General features: G+C 41.9%; 2 protein-coding genes across 2 annotated transcripts; both read left to right on the forward strand.

Moving 5' to 3' along the window:
• Nucleotides 1–602: 602 nt before the first annotated feature.
• T265_08041 (hypothetical protein) lies at nucleotides 603–12483 on the forward strand (the record flags this gene model as incomplete). Its single annotated transcript, XM_009173735.1, has 2 exons — nucleotides 603–812; nucleotides 11758–12483. 2 exons carry the CDS (start codon nucleotides 603–605, stop codon nucleotides 12481–12483), a joined length of 936 nt encoding a protein of 311 aa, XP_009171999.1.
• Nucleotides 12484–20889: 8406 nt separating this feature from the next.
• Nucleotides 20890–21493, forward strand: T265_08042 (hypothetical protein; the record flags this gene model as incomplete). The annotated part of the gene is made up of 2 exons (XM_009173736.1): nucleotides 20890–21093; nucleotides 21119–21493. The coding sequence occupies 2 exons, from the start codon at nucleotides 20890–20892 to the stop codon at nucleotides 21491–21493; spliced, it is 579 nt and encodes a 192-aa protein (XP_009172000.1).
• Nucleotides 21494–23425: the final 1932 nt, after the last annotated feature.

A 23425-nucleotide genomic window follows, 5' to 3' on the forward strand; every position in this document is an offset into this window, starting at 1 on the left:
CGTTCTCCTATTGCCAATCAGCATCGATGATCAAAACAAATGAACTTATCTAACCGGTTGACACTGACATGCATTGACCTTCACTTGTAAGCCACGAAATACCCCGAAAATCGGACAGAAGAATTAAAACAGAATTCAACCCTTTGTTGGCTTATTGTACCACCTTTTTGTGTGATGCTGTTACCACCGAGTCTGCATCACTTCTTCCCTCTGGAGGCCATGCTCTGGAATGTGTAGCAGATAATTTCCAAGCTAAGAAAGTTTTTAATATCGGTGAGCCCCTACGGCATGTGTGCATCAACTAATGCAGTCTACAACAATCGATGGTCGCATACCATTCTATCAACTCAGGTTAGTCCATCCTATTCCACTAAGATGTATTGCCCACGTGAGTGAACGATTATTCGTTCATGGCTGATTCGTTAAGCTAGTTGCTTGCACTCGGTTTTCGTTGCGAGCATACGAGGCCTGAAATTCGGATAAATGAGAGACCTAACTTGTGATCACACACACCACATTCACATGCTTGCTGGCATGAGTAGCTGAGACTACTTCAGAAAGTAAATTGTGTACGCTCAGTTCATTGTTGAACCTGACACGGGATGCCTAAATCAACATCAAAAACACTGAAGGTTCCCAAACCCAGTAAACCAACGTCCAAGACTTCAAGCAAATCATCCACGAAGTCGCCAAAAGTTACTAGGAAAACCAAGCCGGATAAAGTTGTCAGTGGGGCGGAAAATCCTGCAATTACAAACACCGTGTTCGAGGACACGCTAAGACAGGAGAATCTAAGCCGAGAATTTATTCGAGTAAGTTTGACCGCTTCTTCACTTGTGAACATGTCAAATTTAGACAGCACGAAACCGATGCTAAATTCCATCTCATTCCATCTCATTCCATGCACATAAAATTTCCGTGCTCAATCCCGTATCAACGAGTGTGGATGCTTTCTGATTTCGAGTATTTGGAAGGCCATCACAACCGAACCTTTTGACTAACAGCTTTCCGGTACCTTTTTCCAGATAGGGCTGTCGTGTTTACCTAAAAAAACACAACAGCCAAGGGAACCAGAGCTCATCATATACTTGCTATCTATATAAAGCCCAATTGCTTCACGTGTAAATTATGTGAAATTTCACTAGATGTTCATTGCGATCGCATGAAAACATTCCACGACAGTATAGTGCTGGTTTGACATACGCGCGGAAACAAATTAGAAAGGTAATAGTTTATTTTGAACTGGCACTGAGTAATCGATTCCTAACATTGTATTTGATAAGCCTTGTGTGCCACAAAGGCGCGATAGATTTCCTGGGACTATGCCAGACAAACAATTAGATTGCAAAATAAGTCACAGCTGTTAAGTAGCGCTCTATTGTTTAGGGCTCAGTAATCTGTAGAGACCATGATTTTCTGTATTTCCGGTGTACTATGGCCATCTAGCTTCTATGAAGGGCACCCAAAAATTTAAGAACCTGTTTGCCATTAGCAAGACAGTCGGTCATGGAACGAAGCCACTGCTAAAACTTCACGAATGATGCAAACCCGTATTTGTTTAGGTCTCCCTGCGGCTTCAGTAATTTCTCAATCCTCCGGTAACCGAAAAAACCTAATTGGAAGATGATCAGTTTAACCATGACCGAGGTTCTTGTTATTTCGAACGCCTTTTTAGAGTTTAATGCGAACAAACTGCGCCGTAAGCTCAAAAAAATCTTTCTTTGTTTAATATATCAGTGCAAGTATAGCAGGCCTTGCGCTTAACTAAAAATCAGATGTTTCTAAATTCTATGTCTACGTGTAAACTAGAAAAACAGGAGACAAAAGAACATTTTATCATATTTTGTCTGCATACGTTTTGGTCCCGCTTACTACCGCGGAGAAATATCTCAAGAATACTCAAGGTTTCTTGCTAATTACTGTTCAAGTTTGAACCAACTTTATTGCCGCTGGGTGTATATAGTAGGGTTTGGCGGCCTTGCGTGTGGGAATCTATGGTCTGGTTTTCAGAATTTGCCTTAAAGTTATTCATTTGATAAAGTCAGGATAGTCAAAAATTAAAACAGATTTATCTCAGCGATTTGGGACGCACTCACATGTGTTAGCTAAAAGGATTAACCAAATGGCAATTTTATGATAATATCGTTTTACAGGTGTGTTGGTCTGTTTTAATCGCAGTTTAAAAGATGCCTTTTTGTTTGCCCAGAAAGTCAAAAAATAATTAATCTTCAAACGACAAATCATTTGTCTAGCCAGTCTTATTTCCCAGCCTCACATCCATGGATAGCATTGTGCAGAGGACTATCTAAAATTGCTTCACTGTCCTATGTCACCATGATCAGGGCACAGGACGAGTATACGGACTATCACGAACAGAAGACCCTATACTGAGTAGACAAAGTAACTTTGTTAATGTGGTCTAAATTTATGCTGATTAAAAGTCAGAATGCTTAAAAAGGTCCTCTGGAGAATTCATATTGTGTAAATTACGCTTTTTTACTTAACGAATGGAGTTTCTCTCGTTCAGGTCTCCTTATTGTTCTCTCCTTCAATAAAAACGATTTCTCTATGGGAGAAAACAATTGGTTGGATACTCAATAAAATGGGGCAAGCCTAGTCAAACTATGGTTCTCCTGGAACCGACGTGACCCCTTGAAATAGGATGAGTCCGTGGAACCCAGTCAAAATGATTCATCTTGAGAGTCTCCATTAGGGCACCAGTGAGTTGAGTTTTTACCATAATAGTTATCGAGTTAGTTGGCTTGGTTCCTAGTAACTGCCACATTGATCTTTGGTTGTGACGTTTCACTCTCTAGTAAAATTTGTTTTCTGCAAATTTTTTTAAAAAATATGGAAATAACCGAGATGCTATTACGAACCAAATAGTGTTTAGATCACAAAGGCTTCAGACTGTGGTGCCATTACTACAGGATTTATTCGTGATGGTGGATTAGCGCTCTGAGCCTTCTGGTCCTCCAACTGTTAGTCGTTAGGCTGAACGTTCTGGTATCGTCGAACTTCACTGTTACATTAAAGTCAGTAATACATGAATGGTATCTTCAGGTATCCTTGTCGTGCCTTGGTACTCAGGCACACACTCAGGCACACACTTCCGAATAAGGTGGCGTTAGCTTCCACCTTGCACGTGTGCTAGCTAATTGACCGCAAACTCAGTATCCTGTGACCAAGAAACCAGTCTGAATTGTTTTCTTGTCAGCATCTCATACGCACGGTCAGGGGAAACTACTGAAGAAGCTACCCACTACCTGACTTGAGCGTAGTGCAATTAGTTTACGCCGTAACACGTGAAAACAAGACCTTGCTGAAACCACATTTCATCAAATGAATTCTTCTGTCGTCTGATTACTACACGTTGAGTATGGACTTATTCGAAGAGCAATTTGCTCCATGCTACTCAATTCAATTATGTAGAAAAAACGTCTTTCGGAACAAACGGATTTCGTTTTAATGCGCGTGTGGACAACTATTGATTCTGTTTCGTTAATCCTAAGAGTCAGTGCAAACCATCAAAGAAAGCATCTTATTTAATTAATTCTAATCGTATGGCGCTTATCTTGGTTTCACCAGTCCCTCAAGAATTTTATGCATCTTCTAAGCGACCAAAATCTTCAGTTCTTCGAGCAATTTATCTAGAGGATGAGGATCGCTCCAATTATGTGACACTTTCCTTCTGCTCGTGTGCACACCACATGACTTGATGAAAAATGCAATGTCAGTTGTGTTGATAACTCAAAAGTGGGTTCATTGGTTCAAAACCGATTGCAATCAGATAAAACCACCGGTTAGGTTTTGTGAGAATAAAACGGTGTCGTTGGTGAAATGCACTCATTTACAAACTAATTTAGCGTTGACGAAAGAATCAACTAAAGCCCTGGTCAATCACTCTGTTTTGATGCTATTCAGCCGAATGAGCCAAACAAAGTTTGTCTCATATTTCAGTTGATACAATGTCAGTAGTAGCTAGGTATATTTTCCTGATGGAACATATGAGGACTATGAAAACTGTTAGACAGTTCGCAACCGGTTTCCCACTTCTTACAGGCAACTGTCGCAAAACGTTGGTGCTACAGGTGCGTTAAATTGATTCTTAGCGAAACTTTTTTGCCCCAGATACACAACGCGATTGTATGACCGCAGTTCCTTTTCCCAGTAAATCAATTTTCGCATGTTCTTTCCAAAGTGACTTGCAAGTGAAGGTGTTTAGCCAATGGTCAACAACAGAATCTAGCATATTGTAACTTAAAACGGCTCAAGAACGAAGTCAGTATCAGTAACTGGACATTATTAGTGAAAGGATGAAGGTCTTCGCCAAGTGAACAGTTACAGACTATTGGACAGGGAAGCAAAACTCTCATATGCATTTTGTTCACAGAAGTTGAATATCCATCTTCTCCTTGAACGCGTCTTCCTGAACTTTCCTGGATATTCGTGACTGTTGCTCAAATGCAAGCAAATTCGACTCCACAAATTCCGCGATAAATCTAACTTTTCAAGAGACGCGAAGCGGATTTGCGAGAAAACATACTACCCGCATGCCCCCATCAGTAGAATCTACCGTTACACAAGGACAACATGCAATATTTAAAATTATATGAGTCAGGGACAACAGCCTGATGACAAGCGACTACAGGATGTGCACCACACAACTGAAGGCACTATGTCCCACCTAGGATCGGTCTCAACGAAGTTGTAGTAGAAAGATATAATTCTCAATCAATAACAGGAAGACTACAGGTCTGAACCATCGGAGAGACTCGTCAAAGACCTAAAAATGTTAAGTAGGTGTGGGAAAAAATATTCCTAGGGAATCCAGCGTAGTATAACACTCACAATAATGTGCTACCCTAAACATACGACCCCTCTTATTGGTTGCAACAGACTATTGCTGCTCCTATCTTTGTGCTTCTATCCGATAGGTCGGCTGGAAATAAATTTGCTAAACAGCATTGTCCACAGGGCTTTCACAGTTCTCCTTAGTCAGTGGAAGCTCCTTTCTGGATGTTTCGCGAATCGGTTCACTGAGAAACTAATAAGAGGAACAGGTAGTATTGCCGAGCGAACCTAGTATTACGAACCCATGTATATTTGGTAGCTACATTCAATTCATATATAAATCTTACACATTGTAATGGCCAAGCAAGGCGTCCTAAAAAACGATCAGCGGAAGAAAAGGTGGAAAACAACTAAAAGCATTCAATAGTTGCAGCAGTTTAATCACATTTCATATGATTCAAGCGATCAAATACTTCTAGCTCTCTTAATTGCTTCTCACTGCATTAATATGCCGTTCTGTGGAACTCGCCATAAATGTGGGTTCCGATCTACCTAAAAGCAGAAGAAAATGTGATACACTGATCGGTCCGTTATTCTGGCAGGTTATGAGATTTCAGTTTAATTGGCAGTGTCTCTGATAGATTGTAGCACGCAAGATCAGAGCCGCAACCAGTTATACGTACATCCAAATGAGTTCTTTGGTTAGCGATATCGTTCGATGTTGCCGTGCGTTCGGGTAGGATCGCAGCCCGGATCGATGGATGAAGACAATGCCGCTGTCCACTGTGAACTGAACGAACCAAATCAGACTGAATGGGACTACTGTCATATTTATTAAATGCTACAACCGATTTTTCACTAAACAATGACAAAGCAGCGTGTTTCAGCATAATTCCATGCTGCCATTCGGGAATTCAAGTACCATCTTCACCAGTGAAATCTATTTGCTCGAGAATTGTTAGAACACAATTCTCGTACACTCTGCTTTGGCAGCAGCTTTTCTGTCATTTGACTGGTTGGTAAAAAACGCAAATCGACTCCTTGAAGGGTTAACGCCAAATTTTAGCAACACCAAATTTATTTAATTTTTAGTCTAAACCGATTGCATGCTATTTCTCAGGCAGCTATGTTTGTCTTCCCAGTCTTTACTTCTCCCCAGTCCTTTACTTCCCAGGCTGAAGACTGAGAATTATAGGACTAGACCACAATAACTTTATTGCTCCACCAAGCAGTTTGACGTGTCAAAAACTCAAGAGCATGCAATGGGTGACGAGGTAAACGCTTAAAAACGATAGCCAACTTCTTTATTTGTATTTCACTGAGGGTGTCCAGAAAATCACGAAACTAGAAAGAACAGCTCTCTCCGATGTAGGATGCTTGTTTCATGGTTAGAGTAATATACATTTCGGTTACATATTACGACCAAGACTGTTCGAAACGACTATCGGCTCCTTGCCTACTCAGGGGGCCGCAAAACAGCTTGAAAGCAGGCAAGGTGGCAGTACCTTTCTATGGCAAGATCTAGCTAACTTCGGTCGAGCAAAGTAAGCCTTTCTTCTTGATGGCCATTCACAACCGAAGATATAATTCCTGTCCGCTTTTGTCTTCCTCTGAATTCTTCGTCCCTGAAATTTGATAAGGCCTTCCTATTATTCTAACAGCAAACTGATGCTAATGCAGCATACTTATTTGTCAAAATGAGCTTTCTGTACTAAGCACAGGAAGTCAGATATCACCATCCATTCAACCGACCTCAGTCTATGTTAGAAATTTTGACTCACGACAAACATGGACCCCACGAAACCGGCTGTGCACGGAACAAAATATCGTCGGTTAGCTGTGTTTCTGCATACCAAGAGCAGTAGCAATGGCTTCCCAATCCTGTCCACTGTGATAAACCGAAAGCACGCGATGGTCAGTGCCATCACAGCCCGGTTGGTCTGGGGTGGTGTCTTCGATTCCCTCGCGTATTATTGTATGACGAATTGTTACGATCGAACACATTCGAGTTACATGTGGTTTGAATAGCCTGATATTAAGCGCGGCCACTAGTATCTAGGGCTGTACTGGACAAAAATATTAGTCTCGCTTATTAGCTTTCGAGTGCTAGGTGTTAGCGAAAAAAGGCCGGAGAAAAAATGGCACCAACGGCGAAGTGCACAAAACTAAACAACTTTCCAGGGCAGAGGACAGTCTCACTCTGGTTTTTCACTAGCCAGTCTTTGCTGAAACGCAATTCGACTGTGCAAAGATGTCGCCCAAGTACTACCATTGGACCTTTCTCTGCGCAAATTGCTTCACATTACCGTAAATGTAAAGTGATCAGCCACTCACACTTGCTTTGTAAATTCATACCAAATCAAGATAAGCTGTAGAGACACAGGATAAGTGCCCGAAAATTTTTCAGGAAATTTTTTTCAGCAAATCAGTCAGCTGTGTATATGATTCGTTTGGGTCGTAATAAGGCTCCACATGCACACAGGACACTGGATGGCGATCATGCGGCTTTGAGAGTCCTGATTCTGATAGAGAATATTAGAAGAATGTCGACAAATAGACTCATTTTTTATGGGTGAAGTGCCTGAATATCAGCTGGACAAGTTGTTGACGGAAACTCGGGAACTACGCTTAATTGATGAACCCCAAGAAGGGCGAAAGAGGTCGTGTGCTATCAAAGAATTCTAACCAGCTTCATGAGTAGTTTCCTGGATGAAAATATAGCACAATAAATTTAGCATTCATTCAAGTTTACATCCTCGTAACTGAAGTCTCGAAAGAGGATATGCTATTTCGTGGAGCACATCCTGTATGGCCACATTCGGATTGAAGGAGTGTTTTTAGACTTCTCGCCAGCCGAGTCACTGGATTTCAATAAGGTCAAGCTGGAATGTGGCCATGTTGGCCAAGCTTATACAGGAGAAGTCGAGAGGTAGAGGTCGGTTCTAAACCACGGACCCTCTGGTCAGTAAATTCAGGCTCTAACCACTGATCCATCTCGCCCTTGACACCTTTAATTAGTCCTCGGTCAGCTCATTGTTACTTCAACAGGTCGTAAGGTGAAAAATATATTAATGTTTACTAAATCGACTAGGAAGTTTGTGAATTTTCTTGGTAAACATTTTGAAAAAAGGGCATGTTGTAAATGGTCACTAGAAAACTAATGCAGCGGGACCAGTCCATTCCCGAAAAGAAGCGAAATGATGGTCTGTCAGAAATTGCTCCCTCCACTGAAAACACAGTGCGTTACTTTGCTCTCCGATTACTGCAAGTGTCTTTCTCGTTGAGTGCGATATGCGAAACACGATGCTGGTAATAGTTTGCGGGAGAGAAAATAATGTACAAGAAACCGTAACACCTGAGTAACTTGTTCTTCTAAAGCCTGTACTTGTTGGATGAAACATGAAACTTTCACTCCCAGCGCAAAAGGTCGCAGTCGTAGCATCAGTCAATTTGCAAGTGAATTTTCTGACCTGAAGCGACTACTAATTGCTAATAAGCTCTTATTTGAGATACCCTTATCCTAAATGCGCTTGAAGGCTCAATTCTCACTGAACTGCCAGCCAACTTGGCTCCGTTCGAATTCACGTCAACATTTAGCCGGGTGTGATTACGCTCATCCTGTTGTCTAATAGTCGGAAACACACCCAGTTGGTAGTTAGAAATAATTTCCTTAAACGGCACTAAGGTTAGTTTTGCAACCAAAAAGTTACACAAAAAAACTTGCGGGGTTTGTGAACAGTGAAGTAGTAGCTATGGTCTAGAGCAGGTAGCTCTCGAAGATGAACACATGCTGCCAAAATGAGGAGTTTTGTGAAAAATTCCACGAACCTGACACTAAATTTAAAAACATCCCTGCGTACGAAACAGCATATGCATTGAGTAGACAGTTAATCTTCATGACAAGTAATGCATTTTTGACGTTACTCTTGAAGAGTAGGTGTGGTTTCTTGCCCATTTTGCTGTTGACACTGCTTCTATCTTTAATTTTTTCTTCGCTTTTTTGTTTTCTATTATTAAGACAAAAACATCTTGTTTTTTCACCAAAACAGATACATTTCATAAAACAAACAACAAACAACAGACGTAACTAAATTTCTTTGGGCAGTAGACTACTGTAACTCCTACCCATAGAATGTCAACTTGTTACTGATACTATTAAGTAATCCTCGTTGGTTTATGCGCAGTCGTTCGACATGTGCATCTCTCTCATCCTGAAAGGTGCATTCAAAATAGCGTGAATAGTGACTGTCTGCGCAGCGATTGGTAAAGTCCGCCACTGGCAACTACTTCCTCCGTTTGTCAGTTTATGTTCACTCCATGCACACCTTTTTTAAAGTCCCCTTTCATTCTGTCAGTAATTGGAGCAATTTGCTTAAAAACAACTTCCATGAATACTAAGGTTATGTAATCAGGTGAACCACTCATGTGAAGTGTGGAATGGTTTCAATACGCCACCTAACTTCACCTCAGTTTATTTAGTTTATCCTCATTTGAGTAGCTTGTTAGGATCAAGCATGCTAAAGCGTGTCTGTTTTTTGCTCAAAGAATTAGGCTTTGCCTAAACGCAACTTGAGCACCAAAATGACGAATCCGATTTCTGACTGATTGAGTTATATAATAATAAGTTTTATGTACGATGCACTAAGAAGTACTCGGTTGAGAGATAGATTCACGTCACAAAAAGTATAAAGTAATATGAACTGTCCAAAGTAACACCTAACATGGCCCAATCAAAAAAGCATGTTGGTCTCTGGGTCACTCTCGGTAATTCTGAGTGCATAGCATTGGCTCTAATTCACTGATCGGTGATACTTCAAAAATTTCGGTCTCTTTGATCAACTAGACCTCGATACAACTTAAACTAATGAGTGAATTTCAACATTTAGCCAGAGTGCCACTGTCTGTTGTGTGCTTGATGAAGCAACATTTTATCGACTGAAACCAAGTCAGTGTCGGGCTCACTATCTATTTAGATAATCAGTCAACCTTAAGACACGTTTGTACAGTTAAAACTCCGCACACAGTGTATCCAGCTTGAAGACCTGTGTGGCCCTGTGAAATAGTGCCATCAGCAAATGCATTTCACTGAACAGAAACTGTTGAAGTGGAGCAACTCTCCCTTTTAAATCTAGTCAACAGTGCGAAAAACGTGTCACTGAGCAACCTGGGCTTTTTTGGATTGTGATATCCAACATCTGGTTCTGTTGTTCGAAATCGCAGGTAAAACTACCATTATGATGGGGATTATTAAAAAAAGACAGTAGGCTTTTGTTGTGCCTTTTCCCTGTTATGACAGAAATAGGTCTTACACCTTGCTAGTTTCAAAACTGTTTCACCGACAGAATGGTTTTTACAACCGTTCTAGATCTGGCTAAATCAGCAGCCTTTTATCACAAGACTGCTTTACAGTCTGTTCAATTAACGACCGGCAAAGACCGAAGACGAACGGCACGAAATTCGACAATTAGGGTTTCAAATATCAGACCGCTGCGTGTGGCACACTTAGTACGCAAGCAATCATTTTCGCCAGATCTTTAAAGCTGCAATAAAGCATGGAAGGCGATGCAACTGTAGTCATATAAAACTCCATAAGGACAATGTGGCTAATGTGGAAAACTTACAAGTATGGATTACACTCAAGCTTAAAGCTCTCATCCAATCTTGGATAATAAGTGTACGTCGTTATATCATGTTCGGGTGCCCGAACGACGCGTAGTAATCGAGTCGATGGGGAAATCACGGGGGCATTAATCATTCAGACCGATACCATCACAGGCTAGAAAGGCTAACTTAGCCCTTACTACCAAGAGGTTGGCTTTTTTCTACCAAATTTGCCGAGGACGCATACTCATCTAGACTACCGAATAATACAGACCAAAAGCCGGGGATGATATAAGGTTAAAGCCTTCCCATCACAGTCAGAGAAAGTGGTAGGATGATTCAAGCTACCTACTTAATCGGATTGATGATGCAGGTCAATTTACTGTGTTAGGATTGAATGTATGTACATTGAATATTGGTCACGCAGTGGACCAAAGAACGTCCCAAATTTCTGTTTGAGGTAGGGTACCAAGAAAGAAGCAAAAACATGACGATCAGTTCCTGCTCTAATAGACGGCTGATAAGTTCAAATCCATCTAACAGTACGGGGCGATCTAATGGCTTTGTGGAGCTTCCTGGCTAATTACGGTATAGTTCACCGGTTTTGTGCCTATCAACCTGGTGTCCTTTGTATGAGTATTCTTCCTGCACCGAAGTCGTAATAATTTTACGACTGCTTCAAGCAGACAAGGAGGCTGATGTAGCGAGTCACAAATGAATATCCATAGAGGTAGTCAGGAGGGGTAGTGATGTTTTGGTCTATGTACGCACATCTAGAAAACACTGGGAAATGGTTGAATGTGGCCAGTAATAAATATGCGTACACATATACTGCCAGGCTTTTTTGTGGAAGTACCCACATTACCTAGTTAGGACAATCAGACACACGGACAGGCTGCCCTGGTGATCCAACTTGAGGCGTTTTGGTGCGGACACCTTCAAGTTGTCTCGGCATTATTGAGTTTATTCGCATTGATAAAGGTTAGGCAACTATGAATGTGACACGACGTACTTTATACCACCTTGCTGGTTTTGCAGTATGAAAAACCACGCAAAAGGAGATTGTCTGGTCAATGTTCTGCAGGTGCACCATTCAAGACGTGCACACTAAGTTCCAGGTTCTGAAATAACTAAGAAGCGCGTACCATTTTTGGGAGCATCGAAAATTAGTTGTGGATAGTATAAACCAATAAAAAGAAATAAACTGGAGTTCAGCAGATAAATATCAATAGTAACAGTTACTTTATCAATGAATATATTCCTCAGAATATAAAAAACATTTGAAAAAAATTACATTCAATTTATTGCCTAGCATACTGATCTTTTGGGTTTTCATTCGTAAGCAATCTTTAAACATTACAGCAGATTACAGGCAGCAATGAAACCGGTCCCAATGCTGTACCGTTGGATCCGAAGGTTGACCTAACCAAGGGCCATCTGGAGCCACCCAAGCTTCAAGGAAGCAAACCAGATGGATCAATTTTTACCGGCTCGGAAGTTTCAAAACTGGAACCGAATGTCAGATTGCCCTCAGCTCAGGCCGATATTCCAAAAGTTCAACCACCAACTTCTACCGAACTCGATGTTCCAAAATTAGAAAAGGAAGCTGAAATACCTCCAAATCTGGTCGAGGTGCCTACTGGTAAACCACAGATAAAAAAGCCATCAATTCCAACTGGCATAGAGAATCCCAAAGTAGAAACATCAGGGAAATTACTTACGGGGCAGGTCGATATGCCCGTAATTCAGCCTAAGTTACAAGCTGCCTCAAACCCTACCAACGACGACCTTCCAAAATTAGAAACGTCAAATAAAGTATCTTTGGATCCGGTCACTCTGCCCAAAGTTCAACCAGAGCTAAAGGACGTCCCAGTCATCCCTGAGGTGGACAAGACAAATGTCGCTCTTCGCCAGAAAAATCCTGCAACTAATAGGCGAGTACCATTTCATTATAATTATCACAAGCTTTCAAACACTGGAATAGCTGACAATTTTTATTTGCATGCTTCCATCATCCGGTGCGATCCGTTCCTCAACACATTTCTGATGGATGAGTTGCTATGGGTAAGAGCCAGTCTGGCTCCGTAGGGGTCCAGTGGGATGGAGTGTGAAACGGTGCTGTTGGGCTGGTAGACGTGCATACTGTCACGTTTCTCCCCGCTTACCGGACACAATAATTAATCCGCATTTTTATACACCTCATAAAATGCTATCACCCTGTAGATTATTTGTGCTTCTGGATTGTCCCCTAGCATAAAATAATGAAATATCGTGAGGGTTTTTTCTACTGTGTTAATGCCGATGATGTGTAGAGCAAATCACTAGTAGCTCCAGTTTTATATCTAGCCATTGCTTTATTCGTCATGGTGGGTTGTGAACAAGTAAGCTGGTATGAATGAACAAACCGATGGCCGTTTATACTTATTCATGGTGGTTAACTTTGATTGATAGCAAAGCTTGCATCAATAAAATTTTCTGCATTGATGCTGCCGCCGTGCAATAAACATTTGCGTCTGATGAGATACAACCGTCACTGAGGTTGATCTCGTTCGCCAGTGTCTGTACTTTAACGTGTCAGCCACGATTGCGGCCAAGATTGCGAGGAGGAGAGACATTTAAGTGATCAGGAAAGCAGTATAGAGAGTTATAGGCCAACCAACGTTATGATAACGGTGGAGAAAAGCGATCGATTAACGGGAAGTCGGTGTTAATCGTCCAATAGCGAGTAACCGTTACATCACCAACCAACCTAATTTCCCCTTTCGAATGCCTTATTTTCTCTGCTAGACAACGCACACATGCAGAACTGTGTTCTTAGACCTCAGAAGTTTTTCTTATTCAAAAAGAGAAATACGTTGTTGACTAGCGAGTAAAAGTTTCACTGTTTAAGCTTTTCAAATTTTGGGTAACTTGCGCAGTTGTCTGTACAACCAAATGGTTTATTCCGCAGATATGAACACATGTCAATATTTTGCATAAGCATGTTGCTCGACATTTGTGTCAGACATTTTTTCCATTTAGGAGAGACGATGATTTCAGATATTTTGTACAAACAAGACAGAGTTCTTGATTTTGAATAAGTCCTCGAACCGGGCGCTCTGTACTGACTAAATTACTTAGGTGCTTTCTCAAGTAGCACATGTGAAACTGAGTCCAACTTAAGCTTGTCACTCCATTGTATGCCTTCTCGTAAACAGTGGATACGAAAGAGAATTTCCTTGTCGGTGTTTTTGCCTATCATCACAAATTATTGACGGGAAACATCAATAGCTTTTATAGTTGTACGCGTGTATGCAATCTGTAGGCCCTTGGCTCAATATGTAGGCACAGTTATCTTTGTTCCAATCGTGTCTGCAATAAAATTTATTCAAATAATTTGTTAACGAGTGCAATTTGGTCTTACTAGCCTTGTAGTGGTTTATTGGTTTTGTTGGCGGATCATGTTCATACAAATAACATTATATTTTCTGACACGCATTCACTTGTGCAGCTCTCCTCCCATCGTTCATCGTTGAAAACACTTACAATGGTGTCTTCTGAATTCGTACGGCTGTCTGTAAATGTCGTTACGACTGGGGAGTACTATTATTATGGAGATGGCAGAATTCAAAATTGTTGATACATCTTCGTTCCTCAGTTGCGTGCGATGTCATCTTATCATTGCCGCGAAATGTGATAACAACTTGGTTTCAAAGCGCACCGGTCCTTAGGTCAGACAAGAAGGGAATCAAGTAGTGATTGCTGTTCGAAGCCAATGGCAACTTTCGAAGAGATATAGCCAAGCTGTTTGAAAATGCAAACTTTTTATTGTTCGGTAGTGCAATATAACGGCTGGTTGGGCTTTGTTTTGGATTATGCGCATTTTTTCTTGAATAGAGTCATACATTGTAGATCGAAGATGGCATCACATTTGTTCATTAGTTGTTTTATGAAACTACAATCCACAAAGTGGCTTACGACAAACGGTTTATAAGAAAGATTATAACGGTTTAAGCAAGCCTAAACATAAATGTGTACCAAAAAGTCGCGTGTATCCATTTAAGTTGACGTGCAAAATCAATACCGACGTCCACCTGCTCGTTCAGGTGCTGCAGGTCAGCGGTGTTAAGCTCGAAAGCTATTCCCAAAGATATGACAAAGAGCGCCAACGCTACCTACATCCAATAAGCCAAGAAAAATTGTGGAGGAAGCTAAAAGGCTATAGAGTGAGTGCCCAATTATTTTTTCCGACAACGCCTTACGATCATGATGCGGGGATACAAAGGTATCAAGGAAACCTGACCCAAGGTCTTCTCCCTTCAGAGGCGGCACAACGGAGACTAGTCGAATTGGCAAGAAAAAGCTCCCGTCCTTACTTCAAAGGTATTCATTGTCAAGGAATTAAATTATGCCAGGAATTACAGAAACATACCCATTCAAGACACTTATTCCGCTTAACTATTGTTGAAATAATAACAAGACCAACCGTTGATGTTAGTGACCCGACCTTCCATCATGCCTCATTTGCACTGTCCAGCGATACATTAGACCACGAAGGTCATCAAAACGTGCTTTGTTCTCTACATACCTGTACACATGTGGTAAAAGATGCAAAATGGCTGAGTCAAAAAAACAGGCCTTCGACAATGCAAGAGGAATGGAGGGGGCGGGAAGGACACTTGTTGGCGGATAGCTAGTTAGAGCTCAACCGACATGTCACTGACTTTTAGGCTGATCCTCTAAAAGAGTTGCATACAAGCAAAGCCCATTTCCCGTTGCATTTCGACTTGGCCTAGTAGCGACGCCTGTTTATTTCGAATTATGCGATCAGTGGTTATGCGGCGAAAAAAGGTTTAAAAATGAGTTTCGGTTCAACGCATGGTTTAAAATGTTGAGGACAAGCAACAAACTAAACTGTCGTGTCAGAATTCAACAAACTTCACGAATCGAATTTTCGGAGATTTTCTGGCGTACCACGGTTCGTTTTCTCAAGCTGGCTGAGTTTGTGAACATTCAGCAGAATGCGCAAAGACGCATTTAAAATCGACCCAGGTGTGTTTCACCTGGATAAGCCCAGAGGCCAAAGTTATCTCTTGTGGCCGTCTTTTACTCAAGGACCATTACACAAAGCGGAGTTCATCAGCTGCATGCTAAATAGAGACGTCCCGTGGTGATTTCGTCCAGTATTTGAACTACTTGCGAGGCTTCTAGTAGCTAAGTAATTAAAATATGTACAGCCTTGTGGCAATGCCGTTAAAAATGTTGAGGCATGTCGATTGCGGAGCGCTATTTCAATCCTACTAAACTGGAGTTTGGGTGTAGCGATCCCCTATCACTCGGTTGAATACTACTCTCATCGAAATCGCTGTAACAATGCCTTGGAGCTCTTGTGCACTCTCTGCTACGCTTTTAAGTAAAATCTGTCGTTATCCCTTTTGTGTGGACGGAATTTCAAGCGTATTTCAGTCGAAAAATAGCTTCAGTGTTTGAGCTACAGTTTCTTCGTGGCATCTGGCTCAAAACGGGCACCCGCCAAAACGCAATTCGTCATATTCCCGCACCACTACAATAATCGGACGTATGAATTGCTTTCCATTACCACTAGTGTTTCAGTCAATACTGACGTGCCACATGTGCAAAACCAGATGTGATTCCCCCAGGAGCACGCATCCGTAGATATTCCAGACTTCAGGCCAAACTAACCGAACTCTCATTCGAAGCGTCTGTATTTCTTACATTTACTGCTGTCACAATGCCAAGCAGACTTCCGAGTTTACTCGGTATTATTTCTCTCACAAACTGCGGCTGGACATTGGACAGTGGCCCGAATCCATTCATTTCCACTCACATACTCGCCTTGAATCAGATAAATTTTCCATAGGTCGGACTGACTAACAGAAAATCTGGTCCATGTTGATACGCTAAAGGCTCTTCACTTTATAAGATAAAGTGGCAACCTTTGAGGTACTATACTGTTAGATCTGTCGAACCGAGTGGGCAATTGGCACCATCAGAGTTAACTCACCTACAGGAAATGGAACCCGTGCTTGACAAAAGCCTAAACGACCTTATATTTTGCAGTCCATCCTCTTTTGGAAGTAATTGGGTGTAGGAATATCAGTAGTCTTTTGAACACTTCCTCGAATGTTGTGCAGCCTGCCGTTTGGATCCGAGTCAGAGATATATTATTAGCCAACGTCAGAGTCTGGGTCTGGTGTGTTTCATTCATCCAGCGTCATTATTTAAATTACGAAGTTAAACCATGATGCCGTTCAACTGGGTACCTTAAAGCAGATATTAAGCTTTAGTAGCAACAGTGAAAATTTTGAAATTTTACCGAGCACAGGATTCAGCCTTGCGAAAAATGGAAATATAGCTACAGGGAATTTAGCATTTAAAGATTTGGGTAGCATCACGAAGCAGTTTGACCGTTAGTTTTTCCGATTCTAGTCGGTAACACGTGCAAGTTTCAAAGCCCCACCCCTTGAGGCGGCGTATTACTAAATTTATGAACAATTTTGATTCCTATACATAGGGCTACTGCTGGTTTCTGCAGTGGCATGAAACGCTATTAGGGCCGGTCTCATCTAATCCAGATACATCTCAGGTTTGCTAAAATTAAGAAATTATAGCGTTTTACACAGCTCTGATTACACGATGCAACAGACTTGTTCTCACGTTTATCTGCATATCTAATAATTGTCACCATTTTACATAAAAGGTTTACAGGGGCCCGTTTCAGCTGTCTGTAAACTATAATCGGCGAGGTCAATGCCAACAGTACTGAAAGGGTAAGAGTCTTATTATTGAACCGGTAAACAAAATGACACTGACGTGTTAAAATGCCAATTTCCTCATTTTCTGTTCAAAAGCAATGAAAGATGTTATTCTACAGAGGAAAATGTTGGTAGATCAGGTAGCGTAGATAGTCGTTGGTTTGTTCGCTGAGCTTGGCAATTCGGTTGCAAACGTTTCATCACCAATCGAGGTGACATCATCAGTGAGTTATTGGGGAGCGTGGTGATGTGTAGCGGTGGGTTAGTGGTTGTGCGTTCTTCATCTCCAGGTTCGTTTTCTTTAGGTTCGCTAAGTTCGTTATCTTTAGGTGTCCTGATGTGCGAAATATTCGTGATTGCTCTGTCAAATTCAAGCACCTTTGGCACTTCTTCGCCGAAGTAGAACGTCAAACGTTAGAAGGTCAGACATTGTGAATTCGGCTACCGCAAAGTTTTTTATTATATCTTACACCACGTCAAAATCTATTCAAACCCTCTGAGTTGCTAGTATAGGATTTTTCTATCAACAGTGAGCATCACTATTCCATTTGTGATTCCAAAATGTCTATCCTGAAAGGCTTGAAAAGGGAAATGCTCGTAATGCAGAGGAACTCAAACTCTACTGGAGAACATTACTGCACCCGGTAAAACCCGATAAAGAGATCAAGGGAAGCTAAGACGGGCTGTCACAAGAAATGTTTTACTGTACTGGGAGAAACCTGTACCTTTAGTTAATAAATGTAGTTAATAAATGTAGTTAATAAGTGTAAACAAACAGCCGAAAACTTTGCAAGCCAACGGGATCCTGATAGCCAGGAGGCATCACTTTCAATCATACTTAGCGAACCTGGGGAAATGGAGTTTAGCTTCATGGCTAACTTAGACAAACTTGAAGACAAATACCTGCGGCAACAGAATTGTTGGAGGTCATGAACCAGCTCCCAAATGGGCGATAGTTTGATTGGGCGATCCGCGTGTGGAACTGTTGAAACTGAGTGAACCGTTATTTCTGTCTGACAGACACAGATTATCAGAAAAGATATCTAGCAAGGTTTCAAGGAATTCTTATAAGTGTTGATTACCCATGTAAACCACAGAGATGGTTTACTAACTTTGTGCCAAAGAGTCCAAGCGCGGCACTCGACTGAAGTTTGTGGCAATGCAACTATATAGTTTCTTACGCTGAGCTCACCCGATGCATTATTCCAAATAATTCGTAGTAGTAATAAAACTTAAGGTTGACGGACTCGGGGCTGCGCCTACCTGATGAGCCCCAAAAAGGGCGAAACCGGTCGTGAGCTGTCGAAGAGTTTTCAGCTACCTTGTGAGTAGTTTCGTTCATGAAAATAATGAGTTCGTTTCGAAAATAAAGCCTGCCCTCCGTGGCCTTACACCTGCATTCAACCACTCAACTTCCATCAGACTTATCCCTCCTTGCTGACAGATAGTCCATAGGCCTAACTAGAACAGCCGATTCACCAACCTTCTATTAACATATGAAGTTATGTTCTTTTTTATTTGGAACCTGAATACTCTAATTGAATGTATATGGCATTAAAACAACCTATTACTAAAATTTGTGTAGAAAGAGTTCTGGTCGTTTTGGTTGAGGTGGTATTCGGCACTTGAAGACTCATCTCCAAACGAGCAATACCGTGATCAACAGACGTTTACCGTATGGCCGAAAAGTGGCCGTACGAATACACACCATCGCGAATTCAACAGAGGACGCAACTGAAATATCCTGGAATATTTTGTGACTGGCAGGGGAGTACTGGTTGAGCTGGTTGGGATTTCAAGTTGTACTTAACAATAGATACTATAGAATTGAGCATGACGGAAACAGTGAAGAGTTTGAGACAACCAGTGTTCAATCTGTTATCGTTTTAGATATTTTCGTGCACAAGGGAGTTTTATCTATGTATGATGAACTTTACTGTCACATCCGCAGCAACAAAATCATCACATACAGTGACTTCAATAAAGTCGTGGCTCCTAGAGCGTTTCGGCCAACCTTCTAGCGGCAGTGATCACCAGCTGGGGAGGAAGCTTCAGCTGGCAGAATCGTAATTGGATCGATACCATCGTATTTAAGATATGTTAGAAAATATTTTAAGAAAAAGAATTCGTTTCACAGATAACCGCTAGAATGGTTATATCACGGGATCACGGGATCCAAATTATTGGCTGGTTTACTCTCGCGTGTAGTAAGGTCCTTTAGATAATCATCAATTTTCAACGTTCGTAGCCAGCCTCTTGCTTCTGTACGTCAGTTCATAGTATCGCGCCTCTAGGAATTTACACTGAAAAATTGCAATTAAGAATATGATACTGCTAATACTACTAATACGCGTGCGTGAAAGCAAAGAATGTGATTCAGTTGAGTGGTTCAGATCGGCATTGCTATTGAATCGAAGTTGAGAAGGTGTTTCAGAGGAGAGCGGACAAATCATTAAGAAACCGTAGGTTAGCGCCTGCATGTGGTTATCTTCCGGAAAATACCACCACCCAAAATTGTAGGAATCGTGGATGGTTCACTGTGGGATATCTCCGATTTGGGTCGCCGGGTTTTTCGTAAGTTTTCACTGCAGTCTCAGAATTAATCTACATGTATGGTATTACATTCTTGTTGTATCGTTTGAAGTTCTGATTTTTCGCATCCCTTTTAAGGTAATTTCGTTTATCCATATACACATGGTCCTCTCTAACCCTGAAAAATTTCCCGGAGTACTAACATATAGCGGCTACTAATCTCCAAGCCGAATAACGGTTGGCACGATCAAGCTTGGTTTGAGTGAGGTCAGTCTTTTGCATAAGACGGACCACCAGACCACATATTGCATACTCTGAGGAACTCAAAGGTTTAGTACTTCTACGAATGAACTGTCAACCGGAGGTCACTAAACTGCGTATGTGTTGGCTTACATAAGGCACAAAATATTCATTTTGTTGCACGTGCAGCTTAGCACAAACCGCATGCTACTGTATTGTGCGCACGAGTTAGTCGGATACGTTCAGCGTGACACCAGAAAACTGATACCGGTCCAGCATTTCAGTCACGTGAGTATTCTTAATCGGTCAGTTTTTTTTAGAGATGTATGACATCATTCTCCCCATCCGAAGCATCACGCGCCTGATTTTTTCGGAACCAAAGTTTTCTTACTGAAGAAACAATCGTTTACTGCTCAGCCAGAATCTACACCAGGTCTGGTTTGTCGCGATCCTCCGACGGGGCCGTGGCCGGCTGGTTTCGAGATTGCAGCTATTCCTATCACCATTATATTCTGTGACGAAAAGACTATGCAATAGCTGAATATAACTTGATTTAGAAGTCTAGAAGCAACCAGAAGCGTATACGCCAAAAAAATAAATTCAAAAATTTCAGGGACAAAACTTCGACCTTGCTAACATAAGTGAGCACGTATCTCATTTCGAGTAAGCTTGAACTCAGTCACAACAGTTACCCGAACAATACTCTTCAGTGATCATATAATACATATACACTCAAATGAAAACATCACGTTGGGATTTTCGTGGTCCGAACTCACTGACCGCAATGGGAGGAGTTAAAATGAATGACGGAAGATATCAGGTAAAACGCGGTTTTCCTCATGGGACTTTTTCTACATTTCATGCCCGGTACTATGTCGCAGATTCTTTCCCGGGATATTGATGATGGGCCCCGGGGAAATTCCCAAAATAAGACGAGCTTCCACTTCAGGGGTCCTGAACGTAAAGAATGATGGGAAATTTCAAGAATGCTGCCTTGCGTCAGACAACCTTGTACAAGCCTAAAACAACAGAGATTTTCGCGCACATTTATCAAACTTTGCTGCTTTCTATTCCATCGCTGTCATTATACTTATCAGCGCGTTCGTGCAGTCTGTTAATTCTTACGGCATTATCGTCTATTTCCATGAATATTCCGGTTCCTTACCAAGCTGTGACTATTTTTCTTTAGCTGGCAGAAGGATTCGGCCAATGTAGGGTCAGCTGGCGTGCCCGCCAGAAAAATGATCCATTCTTCAATGAACTGTCACATTCCAGTGGAAGAAGAACCAGGTGACCGCACGGAAGTACTCTATGGGAACATGGATAAAGGACTCCAAGCCCGAGTGATCCGTCACGTTAACAAGTACTGGGACCATAAAAATCCCATGCCATCTATCTATCCGATTTTACTGAAACTTGAGCGGGAGATCGGTCCTGGCTGGAGGGTGGACAAAATCCAAAACGAGCAACATGTTCGTGCGGACGCCGTGGTTAAGAGCACAGTGAATTTTAAGGTATCTCCAGATCCCACGATGTACTCAATCTGGAGACAGCAAGTTCCACAATTCTAACGACCCCACCAACAAAATCTATAACGTTTTCTTTTGTCTCTTCTCGCATACATTGACTGTATGGTAGACTGTTATCAGCAACGAGGCATATTTTCCCTTTTTCTATACTTTTAACATTCTGTTTAAGAATATTTTCGACAGCGCCTCGCTTGTAAATTTAAGGATAGCTGTATTCTACATAATATCCCTTTTCTATTCCTACATGGACCATTTTGGCTTCAAATAGTGAACTGTGTGGAGAGTTGTCGGGAAGCTTCCGGTTATCCAGAGTATTTGCAACTTACCTCACGTTCACTGTTTACAATAGCATGTCTCCGATCCACCCGGATCCTCACCAAGTGCGACTGTCCGTACTCTGGTAGGGACCATCCCCGAGTGCTTGATTCTCAGTAGAGACCGGATGGTTCTGTGAAATTTGAGCTTAATGGGAGAACATTTTCGGGCATAGTCAACTTTTGAGGCATGGTTGTATCAAAATCCATGCCCAAACAGAAGGAAATATTGTTTTCCCGGCTGATCCGATGCCCCAATCAGTGTTCAAATTCTCTTGCGTGATGCACCCTGCAAGCTTAACGGATGCATTTTGAAAGCCCATCATAAATGCAGTGAGTTTCATACCAACGGAGAATCCGAGGGGCAAACAAAAATCGTTTCCTCGTTTGGTAACCTCCTTGCAAGTGAAAAGGAGTCTATTCTCGTAATGCGCTTACTTACACACTAATTTGGTTGCAACAGGTGACTCATCTGAAACCCGGGTGAACCTCTTTTTGATGCTAGTCTTCAGATGCAAAAAAGCTGCCTCATGTTTCAGTTGATGCGATATTCACGATATCGTAGTGCAGTGTCTAGACCGTGTTTGCTGCTGATTCGCCAGTCGGTTGTATCTGGCTTCTGACCCGCTCCAGCGCCTAGTGCCGGAGACGACTCACAGAAGGGAACACAACAGCTATATTCCGAACAAGCGAGGGCAGAGCATGAGTGCGTGCGTGCGAGTGCCAAAGCACAACGGTCTCAAGCTATTTTCTGAAGGGACACTGGCTGAACTTGGTGTAATACAGACGCACACGGTCTGGCTTTTGTACAAGGCTGTGAAGCGCTGCATATTGAGGGGGCGTTGCCTAGCTGGTCAGAATCTAGCGCAGCTGAGGGTCTCAGTAGATTTCGGGCATTCAGTGGTTGCTTTCAGGAATCTGGCCTTCCTGATAGTATTAATCACATACGGTAGCCAGAACCGGCTTCACTTTTTTGGGCGCAGTCTTTGAGTTTCTCGCACCCTTCTGCTCCACATGAGTATCTTAGTTGCTTGCTATGACCAAGTTAACTTGGGATTGAGAAGGGCAAAGGCGATAATGGGTAGGGAAGAAATTTCGGCGCTTTTAGGAGTGGTGTGTTCTATCTAGAGAAGGATTCTACTGGGAAATTGATTGGTCAAAAGTACACAACAGCGTATCCACTTGATAATCATATCACAAACCAACTTACTTCAAATGTCGATGTGAACCTAGTTTACCAAAATGAATTAAATGATTTAATTCTGTAACACAGTTGACAGGGAATATGGTTACCATGGTAACCATTTGACCCCGGCAAACATAAGACTTGTGGTTCTCTCACGCGACCGCAACAAGCCGGGTGACATGAAAGCAGAAGTGTACTTGTCAGTCACTGGACTGCATCCAATAGCATTTTCACCACTGATCCAAATCAGCAGCTGCTCGTCTAGTCCAACGGTAGCCATTCCAGTTTGGAGGCGATAGAACGGGAGGTTCGCAGTCTATCGAAAATTATACGGAAGTACACATAATTGCACAAGAAAATGCTGTTAGTGGTGTTTTCCCTACGCCTCTTAAACACCAGTACGGATGAGAGAAAGGCAGAGGCGATCATGGACCACAAACACTCCATTTTCATCAGCAGAAAATTTCCAAGTGA

Source organism: Opisthorchis viverrini (genome assembly GCF_000715545.1).
Source record: "Opisthorchis viverrini unplaced genomic scaffold opera_v5_200, whole genome shotgun sequence".
In the NCBI taxonomy this organism is placed as follows: domain Eukaryota; kingdom Metazoa; phylum Platyhelminthes; class Trematoda; order Opisthorchiida; family Opisthorchiidae; genus Opisthorchis; species Opisthorchis viverrini.